General features: G+C 44.0%; 1 protein-coding gene across 1 annotated transcript in view; it reads right to left on the reverse strand.

The window, feature by feature from the left end:
* CCDC178 (coiled-coil domain containing 178) overlaps positions 1-26,156 on the reverse strand; it is a 302,851-nt gene that overhangs the window by 223,541 nt on the left and 53,154 nt on the right. The window contains exons 8-10 of the mRNA XM_026647335.2: positions 18,748-18,843; positions 18,509-18,645; positions 9,047-9,230 (exon numbers count right to left, since the gene is read on the reverse strand). Of these exons, the coding sequence (XP_026503120.1) occupies positions 9,047-9,230; positions 18,509-18,645; positions 18,748-18,843 (417 nt within the window). The remainder of the gene's footprint in view (positions 1-9,046; positions 9,231-18,508; positions 18,646-18,747; positions 18,844-26,156) is intronic.

The raw sequence follows: 26,156 nt of genomic DNA on the forward strand, positions 1-26,156 counted from the left end.
CACTGGCGCGCCTCTGGGCGGGTGGCGGCTGCACTCTGGCTAGCGGGACTCCCTGCGCTGCAGACATGCCCTGGGCAGCGGAGTGTGCACCCCGGCTAGCGGGGGGGAGAGAGAGAAGGGGGGCGGCCAGGGTTTCCTTCAGCCGGGGGACTCTCCACTCAGCCCCTCCCGCAGTGCCGCCTGCCGGGAGGGCTCCGTGCCTCTCCCGCCTGCAGGTGAATTGAAAGTCATTGGTCGGTGGGGAGGGAAGGACGCGGGCTGCCGGGCTTGCTGCAGACCTGGCACTGGCTGGGGCAGACGGAGCGTGCAGCCTGCTCCCAGCAGGGCGCTCCCCTCCTCCGTGCCGCCGCCCCCTACAGTGGCGCACTGAAAGTCATCGGTGAAACAAAACAAAAAACAAAAAAGCCAGGGCGCAGGGTGGCCAGAGTGGCAAACCAAAAAAAAGTGTCGAACCAAAAAAAAAAAAAGGGCGGCCGTGCCACCCTAGGATTGGACGGAATGCTGCCCCTTAGAATCTGCCGCCCCAAGCACGAGCTTGCTCGGCTGGTGCCTGGAGCTGGCCCTGGGAATACACCTGCCTCTACTCGAAGAAGAAAATATTATTGTTATATACAGCACTAGTCTTTTGGTAGACAGTCCTAAAATAATTTGTCCTCGGGAGACAATTCCAACACTAAAAATAAAATCATTTCAAAAGCCAGTTAAGATTGCTATGTGACAACAGTATATTTACTTATATAATTTACAAAACTCAAGCACTTAAAAGCAAAATAAATGAATAATTAAGGCCATAAAAGATTCTTATTACTGTTTTCCCCCCAGAAGCTCTAGCACCTCTACTGTTTGCAGTATGCTTCAGAAGTTCTGCAAGGAGAAAGCCATCATGCTAGAGAAGTTCCTTTTCTTTGTCCCAGGAAATTCAATCCAGGTTTTAACTGAGTTATAAATTGTTTAAAATTGCCATTTCCCTTTTCTTGCATGCATTCGTTGGGAAAATTTTGGCAGCATCCCAAAACAATAACTGAAAATAAACATTCTGGCTACCACTGCAGCAGCAGCACCACCACCACACATTGAACTGCATTAGTCTACACTGCAATTAAAATGCTCTGGGACTCCGTGAAAGGGAAGGTCCCAGGGCTCAGGCTCCAGCCCGAGCCTGAATGTCTATACCACAATTAAACAGCCCCTTTGCCCAAGTCAGCTGGCAGTTTTTAATTGTAGTGTAAACATACCCCTAGGGCAGTGGCTTACAAACTTTTTTTCTGGCGACCCAATTGAAGAAAATTGTTGATGCCCTCGAACCAATGGAGCTGGGGATGAAGGTTTTGGGGTGTAGGAGGGACTCAGGACTGGGGCAGAGTGTTGGGGTGTGGGGGGAGGGCTGCGGGGTGGGGCCAGGGATGAGGGGTTTGGGATGCAGGAGGGGGCTCTGGGTTTTGGGGGGGGCTCAGGGCTGGGGTGCAAGAGGGGGTCAGAGCTCTGGGCTGGGGGTGCAGGCTCTGGGGTGGGGCAAGGGATGAGGGGTTTGGGGTGCAGGAGGGGGCTCTGGGTTTGGGGGGGCTCAGAGTGCAGGAGGGGGTCAGGGCTCTGGCCTGGGGGTGCAGGCTCTGGGGTGGGGCCTGGGATGAGGGGTTTGGGGTGCAGGAGGAGGCTCCAGGTTGGGGGGGCTCAGGGCTGGGGCAGGGCATTGGGGAGCAGGAGAGGGTCTGGGCTCTGGCTTGGGGATGCAGGCTCTGGAGTGGGGAAGGGGATGAGGGATTTGGGGTGCAGGAGGGGGCTCTGGGTTTGGGGGGGACTCAGGGCTGGGGCAGGGGATTGGGGTATGGGCTTACCTCAGGCGGCTCCCAGTCAGCGGCGCAGCGGGGGTGTTAAGGCAGGCTTCCTGCCTGTCCTGGCACCGCGGGCTGTGCTGCACCCCGGAAGCAGAAAGCAGTTTGAAAACCACTGCCCTAGGGTTTCAGGCCAGGCTCCCTATTAACCGAACACCCTGAAGTTGGCACATGGTCCCTGCATCCCATCCACCCCTTTGGGGAGCCACATGGGGCAGAAACTCCCCTACCTCCGAAGGGTAAGAGAGAGAGCCAGACAGGGCTCACCCAACAGCTCAGTAGACACAGCACATAGCGTCAGTGGCCCATCTTCACTTCTGAGAGAACAGATTTCTCCTGCTACCAAATAACGTAGTTAGTCCTGGAGTTCAAGTGGTCAGAGTCTGTGCTACGACACTGAAGGTTCAGTGTTTAAACTATGCTGAAGATGTATCGGGGAGAGTTGTTGCAGGTGGATACAACAGAATTTGTTTTTCCTTTTTCCTTTTAATTTTTTTTTAGAAAATTACATATAAAAATACATTAAAAGAAAGTTCTTTCAGCTGCAAAGTCAAGCACTTGAAAATTAGGAAATGCCAGATTTATAATTGCCTATGCAATCTTATTTCTATTCCCTTATGGACATGCAGTAACATACAGTCTTTAATTGTGTGATTTCATACTCTTTTTTCCCCCCACAGGATCCCGCATTATTCAGCATGCAGACTGCACACACACAGCAGAGAAAATTAAGATTGCCTGGGCAACCAAAAAATTGGGATTTCCTAATTTTCAAGTACTTGTCTTTGCAACCTAACTATTTTTGATGTATTTTTAAAAACTTTTTTTAAAGTTATCAAGTATAAATAATACATATTTCATCACAACACAAAAACGTAATTCTGCATCATGCATTAGCGTTTTAAATGAATTATTTTTATCTTGATTTTGGAATCTAATTTTTTATGTTATGATACATTTTTAAAGAGGAAATGTTATTAAATTATATAATTTTTTAGTAAATTAGCTGTAATTGCTTTATCTTGACAATAATGTTGTACATGAAGTTTCAATAGGAAAAGCATATAACTATCATTTCTGGTAATTTTATGGATGTGTGTGGACTTGTATTTGAGGTTGATAAATATGAGTAATAAATGCATACATATCTTGCCCATTTCCTTTTACAAGAGATTAATATGCACATCTTTCCTTATATTTGCTAATAATAATGGCAAATCACAGAACTAAAATATAGTTGTCAACTTTTTTAATATTCTGCATACAGAATTTAAAATATTATATTCATTACTTGATTGTATTTCTAACTTTCACTATACAAAAATTGCACGACTATCAAAAATGTATAAGAAAAAATCATATTTTATGTGTTTGGACAGACATAGATACAGCTACAAAGTCTTAATTCATTGGTAGAGTCTCTTTCACAGAACTATTACTTTTTGAGAGTCAGGGTCCATTACAGTCCAATGCAAAAACAAGACCAACAGAGTATGGCTATTAATAATCAGGATTTTAATGGTGCTATGTATTTCAAAAAATATATAATGCAATAACTTGATTTTTTAAAATATGTTAGCACAACCTAATGCATTAAATGTTTCTTAAGACATGATAGACTTATGGACCGAGGGATCCAATTCTCTAGCCCATAAAGATGGCTTTACTCTCATCCCCCAACACAAAACAGACAAACCCAGCAGATCAACCCAATGGAGGATTCCCCTAGCATAATACAAGTGACACTTTGTGTACTGTCTTAAGGCAAAAAGGTCAATCAGTGGTTGGTCACACCTGTGAAAAAGTGCCACGGTTATGGTTTATTTCAGGGACCTGTCTGTTGAACCTGAAACTTTCTGCTGAGCTAATCTGCTTGTACATTTGCCTCCCCTGCTAGGTGTGTGACTACTGGGTGGATGTGATATTGAATGCACCAGAGCCAGTTTTCTTGCTTCCATTACTAAGATCTGGAAGCATACTCCACCTTGCTTTTTGATGTAGAACATAGTTGCAGTATTCTCTGTGAGCACCTACCATATTGCAAAGAAGGTGGAAGGCCTTGAAGGCACACCACACTTACCGGGAGCTCCAATATACTGATATGGAGTCTGGACTATCAAGAGCAAGGCATGTACTCTGAGGTCCTGAGAGCGTATACCCCAGCCCAAATAGGAGGCAATGTGATGGTGGCAATAGTAGGGGAGGGAAGAGCAAATTTTGTCTCTGTTCTCCTACTGATGGGTTGCTGGGGAGATACAGTTATCTTTCTTTGTAGATGTTAGGTGTGCCATCAGACACTACCCATTGTTATAAGGGTCTCATTCACAGTTAGGGTGACCAGATGTTCCGATTTTATAGGGACAGTCCCGATTTTTGGGTCTTTTTCTTGTATAGGCTCCTATTCCCCCCACCCCCTGTCCCTATTTTTCACACTTGCTGTCTGGTCACCCTATTCACAGTCAAAGCGAAAGATGTGATAAAGGTCTATATGGACATCAGTTTAAGAAAAACTGCAAGGTTTTTACTATTTTTTTTTTTTTACTGTGGGTTATCAAGAAATCTCACATCTTTTGGAATATCTCCTCTGGGAGAAACACCTTGGCTTGAAAGCAGTCTAGAACTGCTCAGATAAAAGTGATCCTACATAACCGTTCCAAGAGAGTAGTTATCAGTGGTTCACAGTTATGCTAGAAGGGCATAACAAGTGGGGTCCCTCAGGGATTAGTTTTGGGTCCGGTTCCGTTCAATATCTTCATCAATGATTTAGATAATGGCATAGAGAGTACACTAATAAAGTTTGTGGATGATACCAAGCTGGGAGGGGTTGCAAGTGCTTTGGAGGATAGGATTATAATTCAAAATGATCTGGACAAACTGGAGAAATGGTCTGAAGTAAATAGGATGAAATGCAATAAGGACAAATGCAAAGTACTCCACTTAGGAAGGATCAATCAGTTGCACACATACAAAATGGGAAATGACTGCCTAGGAAGGAGTACTGTGGAAAGAGGTCTGGGGGGGGTCATAGTGGACCACAAGCTAACACTGTTGCAAAAAAAGCAAACATCATTCTGGTATGTATTAGCAGGAGTGTTGTAAGCAAGACACAAGAATTAATTCTTCTGCGATACTCTGCGCTGATTAGGCCTCAACTGGAGTATTGTGTCCAGTTCTGGGTGCCACATTTCAGGAAAGATGTGGACAAATTGGAGAAAGTCCAGAGAAGGGCAACAAAAATGATTTAAGGTCTAGAAAACATGACCTATGAGGGAAGATTGAAAAAATTGGGTTTGTTTAGTCTGGAAAAGAGAAGACTGAGAGGGGACATAACAGTTTTCAAGTACATAAAAGGTTGATACAGGGAGGAGGGAGAAAATTGTTCTTCTTAACCTCTGAAGCAATGGGCTTAAATTGCAGCAAGGGAGATTTAGGTTGGACATTAGGAAAAACTTCCTGTCAGGCTGGTTAAGCACTGGAATAAATTGCCTAGGGAGGCTGTGGAATCTCCATCATTGGAGATTTTTCAGAGCAGGTTAGACAAACACTTGTCAGGGATGATCTAGATAATACTTAGTCCTGCCATGAGTGCAGGGGACTGGATTAGATGACCTCTTGAGGTCCCTTCCGGTCCTATGATTCTATGATATATATCTTAGAGAAGATTTCTCCCAGTTAATTATCAGTGCCAGAGACTGTAGGAGGTTGCACACGAAGTGAATCACAGAAAACGGATGGTCCAGAGAACTGGCCTGAATTAGGGTACCATATGTCCTGTTTTGGCCGCAACAGTCCCTTTTTTAAGCCCTGTCTCGACTTTTTCTCCAAAAGGAGGCATTTGTCCTATTTGCTCTTGCTGACTTGATCAGTTGGCAACAGCAAACACAACAAATACCCACTTTTGTCAAAAAAGGGGGATGCGGTGTGGAGGGGGTGAGCAAGATGCCAGCCCCTTGAAGGGGGGAGGCAGGACTTGGGGGGAGCAGCGTTCCAGCATGTGGGGCCCCCACAGGAGTCCAGCGACCGGCAACAACGGGGGGGAGGATGCAGCTTGGGCAAGCGGCTGGGGGTGTCCCGTTTTCTCTTTGGGAAATATGGTCACCTGTAGCGGGGTGATCACCCGCTCCAGCCTGGAAAGGGTTAAAGCCAGCCCTGGGAGAGGGCTGGGTCTATGGGAAGCGGCTAGGCTGATGGGGAAGGCAGCCACATCTGGGGCCACGCCCCAATCAGGTTGCAGCTGGCCGTATAAAAGGCCAGTGAGCCCAGAGCTTAGGAGACTCCCTCTCTAGCTTTTGAAAGGGAAGGACCTAGTTGCCTGGGAGCTGAGCTGGGAGCTGAGGTAGGGCAGAGCTGGGGGAAAGGCAAGAGGGACTGGGGAGCTCCAGCCTGACAACCCCCCAGGCTGCAGGGCCTTGTGCGGGGCCTAAACCAGGTACTGGGGTTGCAAAGGGACAGCCTGGGGCTAGGCAGTGGCAGCAGGTCCTACCCCCCCCTTGCCAATTATGAGTTCCAACTCTTTGTCAAGGGCACAGCTTCCCTTACTAACTAACGACAACCAATTCACAAGGTTCAAATGACATAATTCAGATTTTGCAAAGATTACATTTAATGTTAAATACAATAAGCAAGTTTTATAGAGCTTTAACAGCTTTCCTAGAAATATAAGAGTATTGGGGGGTGGGAGAGTGCTATCTGTTGTTTTATTGTTTTAAATCAGCTGGGAATAAGAGTATTATTGTATAGTTGAGAATATTTGCTTTGTGATAATTTTAAATAACTGCACCTTAGTTAAATTGCCACAAGTAAATAGAGAACAATCAGTCTATTTACTTTTTCTTCAGCGGTATATTGTATATGGTTTTAATTTGTTTAAGTATATTGTTAAATTTGGAAGTTTCATTTAATTACTCAGCTGACAACAGCCGGAATGCCAATAATTTATTGGCAGAGGATCTCCTAGGAAGTAACATTAAATGCAGAAAAGACTATTTAGTCACAAATTTCTTCAGAACAAAACATTAAGCAAAGTACATCCTCACAACTTAGCGCTTCTGCATTCTTTAATATTCTGTACATGCACTATTAAAGACATTATTCATTCCATAAAATGTAAGAATCTTCTCTCATTTCTTAAGAAAGTGGATATTGTCCTAATTCAGGAAATATAATTACACCTCCGTACATGATAAACTGAAACAAAGATTAGACGGGACAAGTACTTGTTGCATCTTACACTAGTCACACGTGGGTAACTATAATAATGCATGACCAACTTATCCTTAATGGTTAGTTCAGTCACTGCAGTTGAGAAAGGACATTATCTGTTTCTGAGAACTGTCTGGCAATAAATTTAATATCTAGTATGTACACATATATACATATACAAACAACAACAACAAGAGTAAGAGTTTTAGCTACATCATAGAGAAAAGAGAGAATCTTAGAAATATTATGGAAGCAGCAGCAGCAAGATTTGGAACAGTTTGCATATGTATGGCAAGAGTGAGTCAAAATGACACCTAGTTGTGTGCCTGTGTGACAAGGATAGCAATGTTTGTCAATAGTGACAGAAAAAGGGAGGGAAGTAGAAAAAGGTGAGATGAAAACTGAGAAATTCAGCTGTAACTATGTTAAATTTTAATGAACTGTAAAATATCCTGGAGGAGATGGTTACACAATCACATTGAAATACAGGGTTGAATAGAGGAAGACAATTCAGAAGTGGAGACAGAGACTTGGGAGTCATTGGCAGAAAGATGGTACTTGAAACCCTGTTTGGGAAGATCACCTCGAGGAAGGGTGTAGACAGAGATATGGGCCTATGATATCCTCTCTGTGGACCAATCACTAAAAGGAGGATAAGACACAACCTTGCCAGCATGTTTCAATAATATATGCTGACAGCATAAAGGTTGAAACTCAGGAATCCTGAATTCTGCTCTGAGCTCTGGACAGAAGTGTTTTCTAGTGGTTAGACCCTTCTGCTCCTGTCCCCTCCAGCCTGACATTTTCTGCCCTTGTATCCATCTGTTTCTGTCCACCATGTTCTTTCCCCATTCTGTTCCTGTCCCTTCCCCTCCCAGCATCCTGTCCTGTTCCCCCTCTGTTCCTATCCCCACACCTAGCTTTGTAATCCTGTGACAGTCTGTATTTGTCCCTCCCTCCCATTTTGCTACTCATCTGTCTGCATTCCAGTCAGGCTATATCAATGTCCTTTATGTTGTCTAGGTGCCAGCAGAGCACTGAAAACATAAGAGTCTCACTGCTCTCACTTCTGTGCCTGGTGCCACAGCAACATCCACTCTGCTCGACCCCCCTCCCCTCTACCCCACCTCTTCCCGCCCCCTCTCCCGAGCGTACCACGTCCCACTCCTCCCCCTCCCTCCCGAAGCCAACCTGCACGCCGTGAAACAGCTATGCATGGCGGGTGGGACTCGGGAGGCGCTGAGAGAGAAGGGAAGGAGTGATCAGCGGGGCCGCCAGTGGGGGGAGAGGGGCAGGGGGCGAGGGAGGGGAGGGGGCAGCTTGGTTCCTGGTGGGTGCTGAGCACATGCTAATTTTTCTCCGTGGGTGCTCCAGAGCTGGAGCACCCTATGATGCCCCATACTAGAGTACACAGTGAGTTCTGCAGGAGTGGAGTGTGCCCCTTGTTATTCGCACTGAGCTCTTTGGGGGTGGAGCATGCTTGGAGACTTTTACTGTCAGCCTCGAAAAAATGTGCAAATGGCATTTTCAGTGGCTTGTAATTCAGCCAAATGTGGGTGGATTTTCACAGGAACAGCAAAAGGCCAGAGCAACCTCCTTGCAAATGTCAAATCCCTAATCCAAAGGATGGAGGTTCTAGAATTTCTCAGTGAAATCGTTGTATGATTTTAACATTGGCAAAACAATGGCATTTTTCCCTAACCCCATTCCCGGTAACAGATGTACCACCCTTGCTGAAACTTTGCAGAAAACTCCAGACAGAGGCAGCCGCATGGCATGGAACATTTCAGCCCATAAAGTTAAAGTCTGAAAAGTTATAAGCAACTGAAAAATGGTCTTGAATGAAAAGTGTTAGTCAAACTTTACTATAGGAATTGCTGCCAACTCTGCTTATAATAAGGACACATCTGAAGAAATTAATTAAATCAGGACTATGTTACAAATAGCATTCTCTTCTATCCAATTTTTCCACATCTTAAAAATAATTTAAATAAAATAATATCATATACAACCTTGTACCGGATTTTTTCTCTAATTATTTTTTCTTCTAATTCTTCCAGTTTTATTTTTCCTTCACCATAAGCCATTTCAATATTATATAGCTCTTTATTCACTTTTCTTATTTGCTCTTCAATTTTACGGGTGTTTTTGCACATAATCTGCAGTTCTGACTGATACGTTATTTTTCTTCTTGAACTGTTAAAATAAAACAAAACCTTAGAATTATCTTACAAGAGATGCATGCTTGCAAAAGTAGAAAATTAAAAGAAAAAAAATCACTGTTGAATAAGTAAAACTAAAACATTTTAAAATTTTACTTACAAACTAAAGTCAGTATTTTATTAACCACTTAGTTGATGCTGGATATACCAAATACATCTTCCAAATGCATACTTCCATTTTGCTGCAAAATATACTGTACCTTGTATGCCCAGATAGTCTATTGATTTCAGGAAGTCATATATTCATACTACAGATATCCAGAAAACAATAAAATCTACATCTGTAATATAGATAAGCAAAAAACTACATTAAAAGAAAGTTGCATAATAAAGTACTCAAGTCAACAAATGCCAAAGTTAAGGTTGCCCACACAACCTTAACTCAGCTGCTTCATGATAATGGACCAAATCTTGGGCCACACACAGGCTACTTAGCACCACACCATTGACATAAAGCAGTCATACAGCTGATGGATCCACTTCCCTATGGCTTTCCCTCCTTCAGCAATCCTTGGTGACAGAGCCATTAGAGATCACTTATATACAGTGTGCAAGAAAAAACATTAACAAGGAACAAATTTAGTTAAAGTGAACCTGAAAGACTATTAGTTAGACTAAATCAGACCCAGTAGCATAGACCAGAACCAATCAAATCAAAGGAATACGATGGACATGTCAACATTTTATTTTCCTTTGACTAATGAAATATGGTCTATATTGGTATAACTTAACACTTTTTAGCTGCTTTTAACAGAAAAGTGGGATTAATGAGGAACCTTTCACTGAGCAACCAAAGGCAGCATCAGTTGAACCAAAACGTCAAACCTCTGTCATCTAAGGGTATGTCTACACTATGAAATTAGGTCGATTTTATAGAAGTCGATTTTTAGAAATCAATTTTGTACAGTCGATTGCGCATGTCCACACTAAGCGCATTAATTCGGTGGAGTGCATCCTCACTACCGTGGCTAGCATCAACGTATGGAGTGGTGCACCGTGGGTAGCTATCCCACAGTTCCCGCAGTCTCCATCGCCCATTGGAATTCTGGGTTAAGCTCCCAATGCCTGATGGGGCAAATACATTGTCAAGGGTGGTTTTGGGTACATGTCGTTAGTCGCCCCTCCCTCCGTGAAAGCAACGGCAGACAATCGTTTCGCGCCAGACACCAGGGCAATTAGAAGAGCATAGCAAGGTGCGCTGCGCATCAGAGAGGCTTTGAAAACCTGTTTCATGACTGGCCAGGCTTCGGTGTGACAGTTGTGTGTGTTTCTCCTTTCTGCAAACCCGCCCCCTTTGTTGATTTTAATTCCCTGTAAGCCAACCACCCTCCCGACTTTGAAACTATTGTTTTGAAACCATGCATTCTTTCTTTATTAATTTTTTAAAATGAGATAACGGACAAGGTAGCACAGGTGGGGTGGGGGAGGAGGGAAGGACAAGGCCACATTGCTTATTGTAGCCACACTAAAAATCAAACTGTTTGAATGACAGCCTTCTGCTGCTTGGGCCATCTTCTGCAGTGGAGTGGCTGGGTGCCCAGAGCCTCCCGCCCCGCATTCTTGGGCATCTGGGTGAGGAGGCTATGGAACATGGGGAGGAGGGGAGGCGGTTATACAGTGGATGCAGCGGGGGGTCTGTGCTCTTGTTGGCTTTCCTGCAGCTCCAACAGATGCTTGATCATGTCCGTTTGCTCCCCCAACAGATGCTTCATCATGTCCGTTTGCTCCTCCATTAGCCTCAGCATCGCATCCTGCCTCCGCTCTTCGCACTCACTTAATTCTTTCCTGGCCTCTGCCACTGAATGCCTCCATGCATTAAGCTGTGCCCTATCAATGCGGGAGGACTGCATGAGCTCGGAAATCATGTCATCACGAGTGCATTTTTTTCACCGTCTGATCTGCGATAACCTCAGGGATGGAGATGATAGGGGGAGCGTAGAAACATTCTATGCTCTATGATTCTGGGGGGACTGCATGGTCACCTGTGCTGCTGAGTTCGCCACGCTGACCAAACAGGAAATGAAATTCAAAAGTTCCCGGGGCTTTTCCGGTGTACCTGGCTAGTGCATCGGAGTTCAAAGCGCTGTCCAGAGCAGTCACAATGGAGCATTCTGGGATAGCTCCCGGAGGCCAATATTGTCAATTTGCGTCCGCACTACCCCAAATTCGACCCAGCAAAGTCAATTTTAGCACTATTCCTCTCGCCAGGGAGGAGTCGATTTTAAGAGCCCTTCAGGTCGACGGAACGGAGTTGGTTTTGTGGACGCATTCATTTTTAAATCGACCTAACACGGCTAAATTCGATCTAACCCTGTAGTGTAGACCAGGCCTAAGAAAGATACTGTATATACCCTATAGAGGAACATACTGTAGCTCTGCATGTTTAAATCTACAAACTTCTGACTCAGCCCAGAAGTGACCATACCCCTAGTACAATTAGAGGCAAGACTGACACTCTCAATAATAGGCTCCATAAATACAGACTTTACTAGAGCTAAAAACAAGAAACAGTAACTTACCTTACAGTAAGTGTGGTTCTTCATGTGTTGTCCATTCATATTCCACTCTTGGTGATCATGCGCCCCACAAATTTGAGATCAGAATTTTTGGGCCCATAGTGATTGTTGGAGACATGTATGCACCAAGTCTACTCATGACCTGTAGCAAGGGCATAAAGGGTGGACCAAGCCCAACCACACTCAGTTCCTTCATCAATACAGATTCCAGATGTTATAAGACACCACAGTAGCAGGGAAGGAGGCCGGGCCATGGAATATGTGTGGACAGCACATCTCGAAGAACCACAGTACCTAGCCAGTGGTTCAGTTCCAGAAACTTCTGGTTTTTGTCTTCCTTTGCTCACAGTTCAGGAAAAATCGCTGAGAAGATTATGTGGACATTTTTCGCCTTCAACATCCTTTCAAGCTCCCTGAAGTCATTAGTGCCAATATGCACCATCACCAGTGTATTCTTGCCCATCAACATCAAAAGCCTCTCTAATCTTAGAATGATGTCTCATTCTTGGCTCCAGGAAGATAAGCACATTATCCTATTGTCTACCTGCTCCTTGGAGAATATTCTTTCTTCATTCTTTTTAATATAAAATCCACAGCAAGAACTGTCTGTCTTCCTTGGACAGCTGGAGATCTCTTTGTGGGCATGCTTATCTTGCATGTTGGGCTGAACAGCCACACACAGGTATGTTCCATACAGCTTTCTCTTCAATTCGACAAGCTGGAACTTCAGATATATTTTCTGCAGTTTCCATGCTAAGAACATGATAATGATTGGATACTTCTAGCTGTATGGAATTCCTCCTGGTTCTCTCCAGTTTGGTGGTCACAGTCTTCCCATCCTCTTTTATTTTAAACAATGTAGAATGCCACCTAGTCCTCTTGCCTCTGGTGGTTAAAAACTGCCAAGACTCCTCTCTAGTTCCCACTCTCTCAGGAGCCTTGGTGGCCAGTTCCTTCCTTTCTTGAATCTGTGGGAGTGATGTTTCCTAAATCAGATTGTCTAACAACTCTGATGTGCCATAGTGAATGTACTTGTCCTTCCAGACCATAATCTTTTCTTCCAGCAAAGCCACCAGCTCACATTTAATACAGAGGAAATTCCTTCTGGTTTCCAGCAGGAAAGAACATGACAAATCTATTGCAAGTCTCAACCACTGTTCCATAACTGGCCATCACAGTATTGAAAGTAGAACTATACCTAGAAAAAAATCCTCTCACTCCATCTGAAACTTGTTTGCCGCTCCTGTTCACCTGGCAACTGACTTAAACACTAAAGCCCAGATCTTTAAAGCTATTTAGGCATTGCTGCACTCAGCATTGCAACACCTAGCTGATTGAGGAGCCTAAGTTTAATTTTCACAAATTATTTAAGCATTTAGGAGCCTAAATCCTTTCAGCTCCTAAGTGCCTAAATCTCTTTTGAAAATGATATATAGGCTCCTAAATCAGATAGGTGTTACAATGCTGAGCGCAACACCTGCATACCTTTAAAAATCTGGGTCTAAATTTTGCTGCTTAGCTCCATGCCTTTGCTGAGAGGGAGGGATTAATCACTCAGACTTCAAACATCAGGCCTGATCAAAGACCCAACTGTATGCTTCAAAGCCAGTAATTTGCACCAGTTTCCACTGACCTTCAATTTACAGCACTTAAACTAAACATTTAAAAATTATTTAATGTAAAGAAGGCTTATTATGTATCAATAAAGTATGAATTCAGACAGCCTTATGAATTTGTCATGAAAATATATCAGCTCAGCCACAAAATCTACTCACCGCTTTCCATGATGTTCTGATAATAGAGAAAAGAAAACTAACGATATTTTAGCAACCCATAAAAAATTACTCATACAAGGTGAGAGTAATAATTTGCAAAACTGCAACATGATCAATAATGCTAAAGTGTTTTAATAGTCTTAAAATACATTTTATTTTTATAAATGCATTAGGAATAATGTTATATATAACAGCATTTAAAGTATATTTGAAATCACTAAGAAAGAGAAGGTTACTCACCTTGTGTAGTAACTGAGGTTCTTCAAGATGTGTCCCCCTGTGGGTGCTCCACTTCAGGTGATTGTGCACCCCTACACCTCTAGTCGGAGAATTTCAATAGCAATACCCAGTTGGGCTGCCCATGAGCTCTCCCAGTCTCGCACCTGTAGCGGTGATTAACTAGTGCTGTGTGGCCAACCCCGCTCAGTTCCTTCTCTACTGCAGAGGATCTTGAGAGAACTCTGAAATAGAGGGGAGGACAGTGGGCAGTGGAGCACCCACCAGGACACACATCTTGAAGAACCTCAGTTACTGCACACGGTGAGTAACCTTCTCTTCTTCTTCGAGTGATGTTCCTGTGGGTGCTCCACTTCAGGTGACTGTAGAGAAGTGTCCCTCAGTGGAAAGAAGGGGCTATGGAGTTGGATCTGTGATCGATGATAGGGCCATGAGTCTTAATAAAGTGTCTGATGTCGAGTCTTGCTTGATTGCATAGTGCTGAATGAATGTGTGATCTGATGCCCAAGTGGTTACTTTACATGTGTCTGTAATAGGCACTGTAACAGGGTTAGCACCCACCTCTCGCGAGCGCCCGCTTTTCTCTGGCTGATATATCTGCAATTACAGTCTTTTTGGGGGCAGCACCTGCCTCTCACAGGCAGCCCCCTTTGGTTGGTTGGGTGTGAGCCTGCTTTTGGTTTTAATTCTTATACCGGGGTGGCACGCGCCTCTCGTGAGCACTCCCCTCCACCCCGGCTGATGGTTCTCTTGGCAAGTCTTCAGCAACTCATCCCTCCGACCGAGACGCATACACTTTCCCCCCTTCCGGGATATACAGTCCAAGTTCTTATCTTGGCCCTGGTATGGGGCCCTAGCTCTAAGGCTTCTCCCAGAAGCACTGCCTTCTTGAACCACCCAGATGAGGCCCATCTCAGTACCCACAGCTGGTGGTGTTTCAGCAGGCCTCCCTGGGCTCAGTCTTCAACCAGACCAGTGGGGCCCATCTTGGTACCGTCGCTGGCCTGGCCAGGTTCTGTGCTCAGTCCCCCTGCCCGCACTGACCTTCCACTGGTCCTGCTGCTCTTCCCGCCAGCCAGACACCCGGTCTTCAGCAGCCTTCTCAGGGCTTCAGTCCTGTCTGTGGTGAGCTCTCCACAGTGAGCTGTCCGCGGTACTGCTGCTCTTTCAGCCAGACAGTCACCCGGTCTTCACTCCTTGAGCTCCATACAGCAACTGAACTTCTCTGCTCTGCTGCTTGTCTTATATAGGGCCCTTCTGGCCCCAGACTGGCTGCTCCATCAGCCCTTCTGATTGGCTGCTCCTCTGCAGCCACTCTAGGCTGTCTGGAGGACTTCTCTCTGCTCTATTCTGGGGCATGGTGATGCAGGGCCACGTGGCCTCCAGCAGGGGGCCTCCGGACCTAGTCCACCCTGCCACAGGCACATTATTAAGGAAGGATACTGATGTGGAGAGCGACCTGTTGTGGGGGGTTACAGTTCATGCTGGCGGCAGCAGAGATGAATGCACTCTGAAATCCATTTTCAAAGTCTTTGCTTAGATATAGCTTCTCCTTTAGATCTCTCTGTATTCAAGATAAATAGTTTTGGTGCCTTGCTGAACGGTTTAGTCCATTCGAGATTAATGACTAGTGCCCTTCTGACATCTAGAATATGGAGTGCCGCTTCTTGCCTGTTCTTACGGGTTTTAGGGAAGAATGTGGGAAGATGGATGGGTTGGTTGAGGTGGAACAAAGAGGGTATTTTAGGTAGAAATTTAGGATGTGGTCTTAGAGTGATCTTGTTCTTGAAAAAGATCATGTATGGGGGGGGTATGCCATGAGGGCCCCAAGTTCTCCTACGTGTCTTGCGGATGTGATGGCAACAAGGAAGGCTACTTTCATTGGAAGGTGTAATAGTGAACATGTAGCCCAGGTTTCAAACATAAGTCTGGTAAGAGAATGAAGTATTAAATTAAGATCCCATGGATGCATTGGGACTCTGAGTTCAGAACAGAGGCTCCAGACACCTCGTAAGAATTGTTTTGTAAATGGATGGGTAAAGACTGAAAACCCATCCACTTTATGGTGGAAGGTTGTGCTAGCTGCAAGGTGTCCTCTGAGTGAGCTCAGTGAAAGACCCGATTGTAGGAAATGGTCTACTTCCTGTCTCAGAAGGTGCTTGTGAGAGGGGTCCCTGAAGAAGGACGGGTAGGTGGGGGGAATGGAGGTGAACTGCATGGAATAACCGGTGGTGACAATTTCCAGCACCCATTTGTCGAAAGCAATAATTTGCCATGCTGGGTAGAATGGTGTCAAATGACCTGTAAAGGGATGGCTGTTAGAAAGTGATTTCAGCAACTGGAATTGGGGGAGGTCTCTTGGGACTTCAACCAAACCCTCAAATTTGATGTTTTGATCCACACTGTCGCGATGTAGAAGTTTGAGATTCGAGTGGCCTATGTCGGTCTTCGCCTCCATCTCTGGGTATCATACTGCCTCTCTGACTGTATGTAAGGTGCTGGTCTTGAGCACTGTGATGGATAATATCTGCCTTGTTTTTGTTTCTGTGCAGGTCTGTACATGTCTAAAGACCAAAGAGTCACTCTAGAGTCTTTCAATGTATGCAGGGACTTGGTCTTACCTGCAAATAATTTTGGACCTTCAAAGGGGAGGCATGTCGCATCACTATGGCAGTTGTGATGGATCTTGCACCACCGTGTCTGCTGAGTCTAAGGATGCCTGCAGAGCTATTCTTGCCAGGAGATGACTGACCTAAATTGCTCCCTTTTGTCTTCAGGAATGAAGTTAATACATTCAGAAAGTTTGGAGTAATTTGTGAGAGTCTATTTCGCCATCAAAGCTTCATAGTTGGCTATTCTGAACTGCAATGTCACTGACGAATAGGCCTTATCACCAAAAAGATCCAATCTTTTCCTTTCTTTATCATACAGGGTGGTCCTCGAATGGTGTTGTCTGCCCCATTCATTGACCGTCTTTATCACCAATGAGTTTGGCTGGGGGTGTGAAAATAGAAATTCTAGACCCTTTGATGGGATGTAATACTTCTTATCGGCCCTTTTACAAATTGGGAGGATTATTGTGGGGGTCTGCCAGATGGTGTTGGCGGGATCCATGAATGCCTCATTTATGGGAAAGGCAATTCTGGAGGAGGAGGAGGATGTGTGTAATATGTCCAACAACTTGTGTTGGGACTCAGCAACTTCTTCCAGAGGGATTTGGAGAGTGTCTGCGATTCATTTAAACAGCTCCTGAAATTGTTTAAAATCATCTCCTGTTGTAGGTGGCGGAGGCATGATGGTCTTGTCTGGAGAGGAGGAGGTGTTAGTTGCAGGAGTGACCTCCTGCTCTACAGCCTCCTCTATTTCCTCAAAAAGTCTCCTCGGGGAACTCACGGGATCCCATCTCTGACACTGATGGAGAACGTCTCTGTCTTTCCCTTGAGGTGCTCGGAGGCTTGGAATAATGTTGCCTATATACCATCCATAGGTCCCAATATGGCCACTGTGGTAGGAATGGCATTGTGGTGGCATCCATGGATGTCCACACCACCTCTGGGTGCCAGCCCTGCAACAATGTCCTGGCTGTTTTTGTAGATCTGGTCTGATGATTCCCTAGATGGGTGAAGAGTGGTGTGAAGAATAAACATCTTCTTCCTCATTGTCCTCCTCCTCACTAGAAAAAGGAGAGGCAGATATGTTTGTTGGCATGTGTAATAGTGCTGAATGTGCCGATGCTATATCACTACCGAGAAGAGGTGATTCCGGTGCTGCACAAACTACTAAGTCCTTATGTCGGAGAAACTGATGCATTCCAAGAGATCCCGGTACTGAAAATGGCATCGGCGGTAATTGTTGTGGTACCAGAATTGTTGCGGTGCCGGGAGGATTGGTGCTGAGGATGTCTGTACCGAAGGAGGTAAAGTAGACTTAGGTACCGCTGTCTCAGCATTATGCACCAGAGAGCCAGAAGATGGCGCTGTAAGCTGAGGTGCTGTGGAGGTGCTTGGTACCAAGTGTTTAGCTGCCTCAGTCAGTGACGTGGTAGAAGGGGTAGTCTTGTCTCTGCTATCCTTCTGTGCGCCTGCCTGCTTAGGTTATTGGGCTTTAGCGGTAATGGAAGATCCTGATGACTCGTAGGTACTTAGCTGCAGCATGGTCAATATTGACGATGTGGAAAGAGTTGGAGAACTTATTTTTCGAGGCTCCCTTTGGGGGAGAAGTAGTAGCTCTCTTCTTCACCCTTTTTCTGGGAGAGAGCTACCACTTCTCCTACAAAGGGAGCCTCAAAAAGAAGTGTTCTCTGACTCCTTCTTCACCCTTTTTCTAGGAGACAGGTCCCTCCCGTGCAGTCGCTGACCTTCTGCATATTCACAGAAGAAAGTTTTAAAGTATAATTGGGAATGAAGGTGCTTTTAATCTAGAGATAATATAAGAATATTTATATTTTTTGTTTTTCAAATTGCCAAACTCTAGAACCCATGTGTGTGACTGTTGTTTGTTTGTTTGTGTGGGAGGGTGGGGGCGTGAGAATAGGATTACAGAACACCAACAATTTAAGTATAAGATTTCAACCTGATGTGATGTAAAATTATTGAAATATTAATTCAGAAAGACTTAAAATGGAAACAATTGACCGATGCTCATTTAAAATGCTGCTTCTTATTTTCCTCCAGATCTTTGACTTTTCTGTTTATATTGCAGGTATTTTACAGAGTTTGAATTACCTTTCTCTGGATTTTTGCACATATTCTTCATTTTCTCTCTCAAGTTCTTTATTTTCACGTTCCAATTCATCCACTGCTTGAAGGGTATTGAGGAGCGTTTGTTTCATAGTCAAATGTTCAGATTCCCAGCTAGTTTTCTAAGAAACATTAAGACAGAGTAGGTTTGAAGATCATTTAAAGTTAACACAATGTACAAAGACTTTCACTTATAATTCATGAAAACAATAAAAAAAACTTACTAAATCTTCCATCACTTTAATCACTTCAGAACAAGCATCTAATAAACTTTTGTTCTCATTTTCTTGAGCCAATGTTTTATTGTTTAAATCCTCTACCTGGAAAACATATGTAAAAGTTAATAAAAAACAATATTTGCAACAAGAGAACTACACAAAAATTAAATACCAAAAATGGAAAAAGAACAGTTAGTTACTTTACAGTAACTGCAGTTCCTTGACATGTGTTGTACACATCAATTTAATTCTTGGGGCACATACAGTTCATGCATGCAAGATCAGATTCTTTTGGTCAGCATTATCCACTGGGGTCGTGTCTGCACCGTAGGTGTCCTCACAGTTCCTTCACCAATACAGAATCCAGAGTAGGATTCCACAATAGCAGGGAAAGAGGCACCATTATAAAATCCTTTTGGACAACACATCTCAAAGAGCCACAGTTAATGTAACATAAGTAGCCACTTTTTCTTCTTTAAGTGATTGGGCATGTCAGTTGGTGTGCTGACAGGCCCCAAAAGAAAACCTCTTTCATTTACTTTTATAAAAGTCACTCAAATTGTAGCTTTCCTATTTCGGAGCAGAATGTTTTGAAATTTCAGCTGAACATCATCTTTTGGTGGATGTCAGACATTCAGCAACCAGGCTGGCAAACGTAACAATGAATCTGTCTGTTGTTCTGTGAGACTATGTCAGGCAGAGCAGGCAAAATGACCAGGGGCTGCATTGAGAAGTTCACCATATCCAAATACCAGAACTGCTTGGCCAATGCCAGAGTTATCATGATCATTGACCTAACAGCTTGCCTCTGTTTCCTCAGGACCCTTGGTATAATGGGAATTTGGGGAGAAGGCATACATCAATCCCAGTGTCCTGGGAATGAGAACGGCATCTGCAGAGATTGGACTGAATCCCCCTCTAGAGCAGAACACTTAGTTTTTGTTCTGACCTGTGGCAAATAGGTCTATTGATTGGTATCTCCACTTGCAAAAGATGGCTGTGCAATACTGGCTCTTTGGTCAATCACTCATAGCTGTCTGAGAACTGTTTGTTCAGGTGATCTGCTAGTAACTTCTGAATGCTTTGAAGATAGTAGGCCAGCAACATGATCTGGTAATGAATACACCAAGGCCATAGCTAAATGGCCTCTTGACAGAGTGAAGGTGACCTCGTTCCTCCCTGTCTGCTGATATACTGCATAGCTGTGGTGTTTCTATCAGTACCTGGCTTGTGGATCCCAAGAGTAAAGACAGAAATGTTTTACATGCCAAATAGACTTCTCAGAGTTCCAGGACATTTATATGCAGACAACCTTGACGAGGGGACCACTTGTCCTCAGTCTGAAAGTGACCTAAATGATCCACCCATAAGTGGAGGCATCTGTCACCAGCTTCTTGGCTGACAGAAATACAGAGAAGGGTACTCCATTGCACACCTGAAGAGGGTCTTTCCACCAGTTTAAATGAGAAGAGGCCTTCTGGTGGGACAGTGGCCACCATGTCCACATGGTGCCTGCTGGGTAGGTACTTTGATTTCAACCACCCTTGTATGGAGCACAGATGAATACTGGCAAACTGCATCACATACAGGTGCATGAGGCCATGTGTCCCATAAATCTGAGACATAGTCTTACTCATGTCTTTGGGTGGAGTTGAAGTTGGTTGATAAGGTTCACTATAGTTTGGAATCTTTCTTATGGAAAATAAACTCTCATTGATCTGGAATTTAACAGCTCCTATGAACTTTATGCTTTGACTCAGAGCAAGTGTGAATTTTTCTCTGACTCTGAGGACCACGTGTGGCAAAGAGCTTTAAGTCACTTGAATCAAGTTGATGACCTGCTGAAGTGATCTTCCTCCAATGAGCCAGTCGTCGAGATATGGGTAGACCTGTCTCCTTAAATGAGTCACAATGACTTCTAATCACTTGGTGAATACCCTTGGTGCTATGGAAAAACCAAAAGGCAGGACCTTATAATGATAGTGAAAGGGTTCTGCTAGGAATCTGAGGTATTTCCTATGGGCAGGATGAACGGATACGTGAAAATAGGCTTCTTGAAGGTAGAGAGCCGCACTTTAGTCTTGGAATAGGCAAGGAAGGTAGGGAATGGGATGGGACTAAAATTGGACAGACTACCCGTTGCTGTCAAGGCTTCCCAAAACTAAAAAATGTTAAAGGCAAGGGATCTTTGAGAGGTTCTGTCAAGCTTTCAACACCAGAATCAAACCTGCTGCCTGGAGGAAGATGCAGATTGGGCAACAGTGGAGGAAGAGACAGTGGGTCATCAGCTACAGAGCCTCAGCTTTCTGTCTCAGCACCGCTGAGGTCTTGTGAAGCTGATAATAGGACTGGGCAGAGGGATGCTGCCTGATGAAAGCCCTTCTGCCCTTCTTGGGGCTGGAACGCAGAGGCCCACAGAATGAAGAATCACCCTGGAATCCTCAAAAGGAAATGTCCTCAATTGTGGTTTGGATCTCCCTGAAGCCAGGAAGATCTCATTACCACAGATGTGGATGTAGTAGAAGCCACTGTGCTAGGCATGTCCAGCACAACTGGAAGGGAAATGTGGGCTCATAAGTTGTCCCTCAGTCATTATGGTTTTTAGTTCCTCTCAATGCTCCTGTGGTAGGTTGACCCAATTCAGATATCATGGTAGTTCGCCACATACATTTGGATGCTGTCAGATGAGTAGACTGTGTATCAAAATAAAATGAGTTTCTTCAGGTATTTTTTCCTGGAGGTAGATTTGGGAGGCCCCTGCTTCTTCAACCGCTCTTGGACAGCAACTACTACAAGCAATCCTGGTACTAGGTGGGAATAAAAATACTCAAATCCCTTGGAAGATGCTTGATATCTCCTCTCAACTCATTTGGATATGTCCAGTATAGAAGTTACCATTGTACCACAGGTCTTTTGCAGGTTCCAACAATTCCTCATTTATCAGCGTGGCAAGCTTGCCAGACATGAAAGGATGCATGATATCAGGAGTTGTGAGGTGTCTCCTGCACCACTTCCACCAGTATATGCAGAATTTCTGCCATATGCTTCACACGGTCCTGAATGCCTGAAGTCATCAACTGAGGAAGGCTTTGAGGCCAGGAATGCCTTGAAGGCATCAACTGAGGAAGGCTACTGTGTCATTGGGGAAGGACGAGGACATTGCAACAGGGACAATTTGTTCTTCTTTTTGCAGATATTGCTCCTCATCACCTTCTCTCTACTGCCTTTCCAGAAGCAAAGGCTGCACTGGCTGACATGTTGGGTTGGTCTATACTGCCTTTTTAAGGAGAGAGATCTAACCAAAGGTGGGGATGCAGAGGGTGTATAAGCAATGTACTCCTCATCCCTGTCTGCACACATCAGGGAGTCACTTCCTCTAAAGTGGGCCCTTCCTGTCAGGAGTGCCCTTGCCCTGTTAGATCCTCCTCCCTAACCAGGTAGTAGCAGAGATACCTCCTTTGTTGTCTGCTGTACCAACAATTTGATAACAGATGGTTTAGCTATCAACATCTTCAACCTCTCAAGGAGAGGTGACACTATTACTGGCCCCACAGTTAAATCACTCAGTATTGCATAAGCCCTGGCTACCAAAAACACTCGTATGCTGAGCACTAAAGAACACGATTCTGAGGTGGCTAGTTCCATAGTGCCAGGCACTGACAGCATGGGTCCTGAAGGGCTGGTACTAAGAGAAACATAGTCCACAGGTTTGGTGGGTACTGGTCGCTCTCTCTTAAGAGTTGGTACCAAGGCATCAAAAGGACTTTTGTCAGGCCATTAGTGGCCCTTCAACTGCTGAGTCCAAGATGAATCAGACACCTCTGACTCTTGTTTCTCAACTGGATAGGCATCAGAAAGGGAGGTGTATGCCTTAGCATCTCTGGAGCAATGCTCCTTCCTAGCCCTCTCCTAAGATCATTGACACCGGAGTGTTGGTGGATGACTGGGGCCACTTCACTGACATAGCACGGGAGCTCGGGGTGGGTTCTCAGCTCACTGGGGTGTTCATGGGAAGAAACTGACTGGAGAACTTAGGTCTAGCCACATCCTTTTCTTTCAGTGTCCTCAGAGGCTTGCAGAGGTTGCTCCAGGAAGAACAATTTTAGGACAGCCTCTCTAGCTTTTTGAGTCTGCTTAGAGAAGGAACAACATATGGATCATCACTCAGGAATACATACCTCTCCTATACAAGTGATATCTGCAATGCCCATCATTAAACAGCATTGAAACTTCTCATGATGAGTAGCTTTTGAACACAAGCGATTCCACTTCTGCTATATACAAGGAGCGGTTTAGCCTAAAAGCTAATCAGCTGACTAAAAAAGTGTGGGTTTTTTGTACCAAATAACAAAAAGACTAACATATAGTACTAACAACTAGCTAATTAATAATACTAATAACTAACTCGAATACTATCAGTGCCCGAAGAAGCAGGCAGACACTGCAGGAGTTTCATCTCACTGCCACGGGCAGTAAGAAAGGACTGAGGGACAGTTGGGCCACTCCTCCCTTTATGCCCTCAAATAAGGAGCACAAGAATTCGAAGGGCACAGGTTTGGCCCCAACAGACACACGAGACCAAAAGAATGCGATCTCACATGCATAGGGCAGATGCACATGAACAGTGGAATCCATATGGGCAATCACTTGGAGAAGCAGCAACAATTATATATTTTAAAAAACAATCAAAATCTTACTTTCTTCATGTTAAAACAAACAACGTTGTTTTTATTTTTTAATTCTCTCCTTTTAAAAATTGTTCATTTTCTCCTAAAAGTGGAGAAAAACAATGGCTAACTCTAGATATAGATAAATAGTTTAAAAGTTATACCACACTACTTCGTTCATTTCCTGATGTGAGACACTTTTGAAATACTATAGAATTTGGTTTTTCATGGTGATTTTAGTTCTTAAATATTTCAGTGATACAGAATGGAATAAAACAGATTTTACATGAAGCATCTGAAGGAAACACTGATGAATAGATAGTACATGCTGCAAATCTCCATTTAAATATATAGAAGAATTTAGAGAAAAAGATTGGGATCAAAAAACAGAATTTTGAAAACTGGTTTGGAGCCCTCGAATGATATTCTAGTCTGGATGTTTAGTCTGTGCTGCTAATCAAATCACTCTATGTTGCTAATCAAATCACTCTGTGTAACTCCAGGGTTTTAAAAAATGTGGTCATTCTCAGGCTATGGATATGTCTACACTACAAACTTTGGTCGACACAAGTTATGTTTCCATAAAGCCGCCACACTTGGTATACCGCTTGTGTGCGTGCATAGTTGGCTCCTTGGGTCAGCAGGAATCTGTGTGTCAATACACAGTGTGGCGCACCATGGGTATGTACGCCAGTGTGCAACCTACCACCATCAAACGCACTGTTTTTTGGGAAGCTTTGACAATGCATAGAGGGGCAGAAACCAGTCATGCAGGGGTGACTGGGAGCATGGGTCAGCTTGCAATTATCTCCATCCCATAACATCATCTCTATCTCATAATTTTTGCACCTTTTTAAAAATTCCAAGAACTCACACGGCCCTCGCTGTCTACCATCTCTGACTGATGCGTGGAGCCTGCACAGGGGTTACTGAACTGAGGTGGGGCGATAAGACAGCATGCATATCTCTATTTTAGCATCTTGCCACAAAGTACATCAACAGAAAGGGCTACTTTTCTATGGTTATGCAAGCATAGTGGACCACCAGGGACAATTTACCAATTTCAAAGTTTGCTGGTCAGGGAAGGTGCATGATGTTCACATCTCTAAGAATACACAACTGTTTAGAAAGCTACAAACAGGGGCTTTCATTTCCAACTGGCAGATTATGATGGGCATTGTTGAAATGCCAACAGTGATCCTGGTTCATGAAGCCATACGCTGGCTGCCTCCACAACACCAAGAAAAGATTCAACGAGCAGTTCAGCAGGTGAAGAATGACAGTTGAATGTGCTTTGAATGAAGAAAACCTCACAATTTTTATAGCTGCCTGTTGTGTCCGGTATAATACATCTCTACCTCGATATAACGCTGTCCTCGGGAGCCAAAAAAATCTTACCGCGTTATAGGTGAAATCGCATTATATCGAACTTGCTTTGATCCACCGGAGTGCGCAGCCCCGCCCACCTGGAGCACTGCTTTACCACGCTATATCCGAATTCGTGTTATATCGGGTCGCGTTATATGGGGGTAGAGGTGTATCTCTGAATCAAAGGGGGAAAGTTGCCACCAGGGTGAAAGGTGGAGGTGGAGCAGCTGTCTGCTAAGTTTGACCAGCCAGACACAAGAGCTACTAGAAGAGCTCAGCACAGAGTTATACAGGTAAGGGAGGCTTTGAAAGAGCACTTTAACAATGAGCCACAGTAATAAATTTATAAGTTGGCCAGATTTGGACAAATTTTCATGAGAACAAAGAACGGCACATCTTCTTCTGTCGATCTAGTGATGTCTAACACCAGGGGTTAGCTTGGCTTAACTATGCCTCTCAGGGGTGTGGATGAATGCTGATGTAATTTTTTCAGTGTAGAGCAGCCCTCAGTCAAGCTAGGCTAGCTCAAGTGCAATTAATTTGAGTGTATTAACTCAAGTTAACTGTGCTGTGAAGACACACCCATAAGCACCTAAGAGTCCAATTCTCATTGGAAGTCAATGAGAGTTAGACAATTATGAGCCTATATTACTTTTGAGAAATGGGACTTCAGTGCTTTTGAAAATTTTACCCTGCATATCTACAGCTGTACAAAGTCTAGTTTTTTCTCTGATTCTGTATTCTTCAATCTAAACCTGCTTGAAAAGAACAGTAAATATATATTAAACACACAAAAACTATGTTAGAAGAACATTATTAAGGTTACAATGTCAGGTACTCAAAAATTAGCAAATACTGACTGCAATCTTAATTCAGCCCCCTTCTGCATATGCATTAGGATAAAATGTTAAATTACATGATCACATACTATTTTTCCCTGTCTCATTCAGTGTAGAGACTGCACTGTGACCACTTAATGAGCAGCTATTCAATATTTTATTTTATCCTCATTGTTCAACGTGTGGCACTATACCTTATCTACTGCACACAATTCAAATTCTGCTCTAAAGACACAATTATTAAGTTCCTCATAGGCTTTTCTATGGCACCCATCATGCTAATAATTGGAATGCTTCCCAAACATTCATGAAATCTATGTTCACAATACCCTTGTGAAATGTATTATTATTCCCATTTTTCAGATGGGGAATTGAGGCACAGAGACTGTCTTTTTGTTCTTTGTTTCTACAATGCCCAGCACATTGGGGTCCTGGTCCATGATTGAGGACTCCTAGATGCTATGATTATACAAATAATAAATAATAATACAGTTCAAAAGTATCTTTGGTTGCTAAATTTGAGAATGCTAGGATCTGACTT

Source organism: Terrapene carolina, unplaced genomic scaffold (assembly GCF_002925995.2).
Source record: "Terrapene carolina triunguis isolate 2854851 unplaced genomic scaffold, T_m_triunguis-2.0 Scaffold58, whole genome shotgun sequence".
Taxonomy (NCBI): Eukaryota; Metazoa; Chordata; order Testudines; family Emydidae; genus Terrapene; species Terrapene triunguis.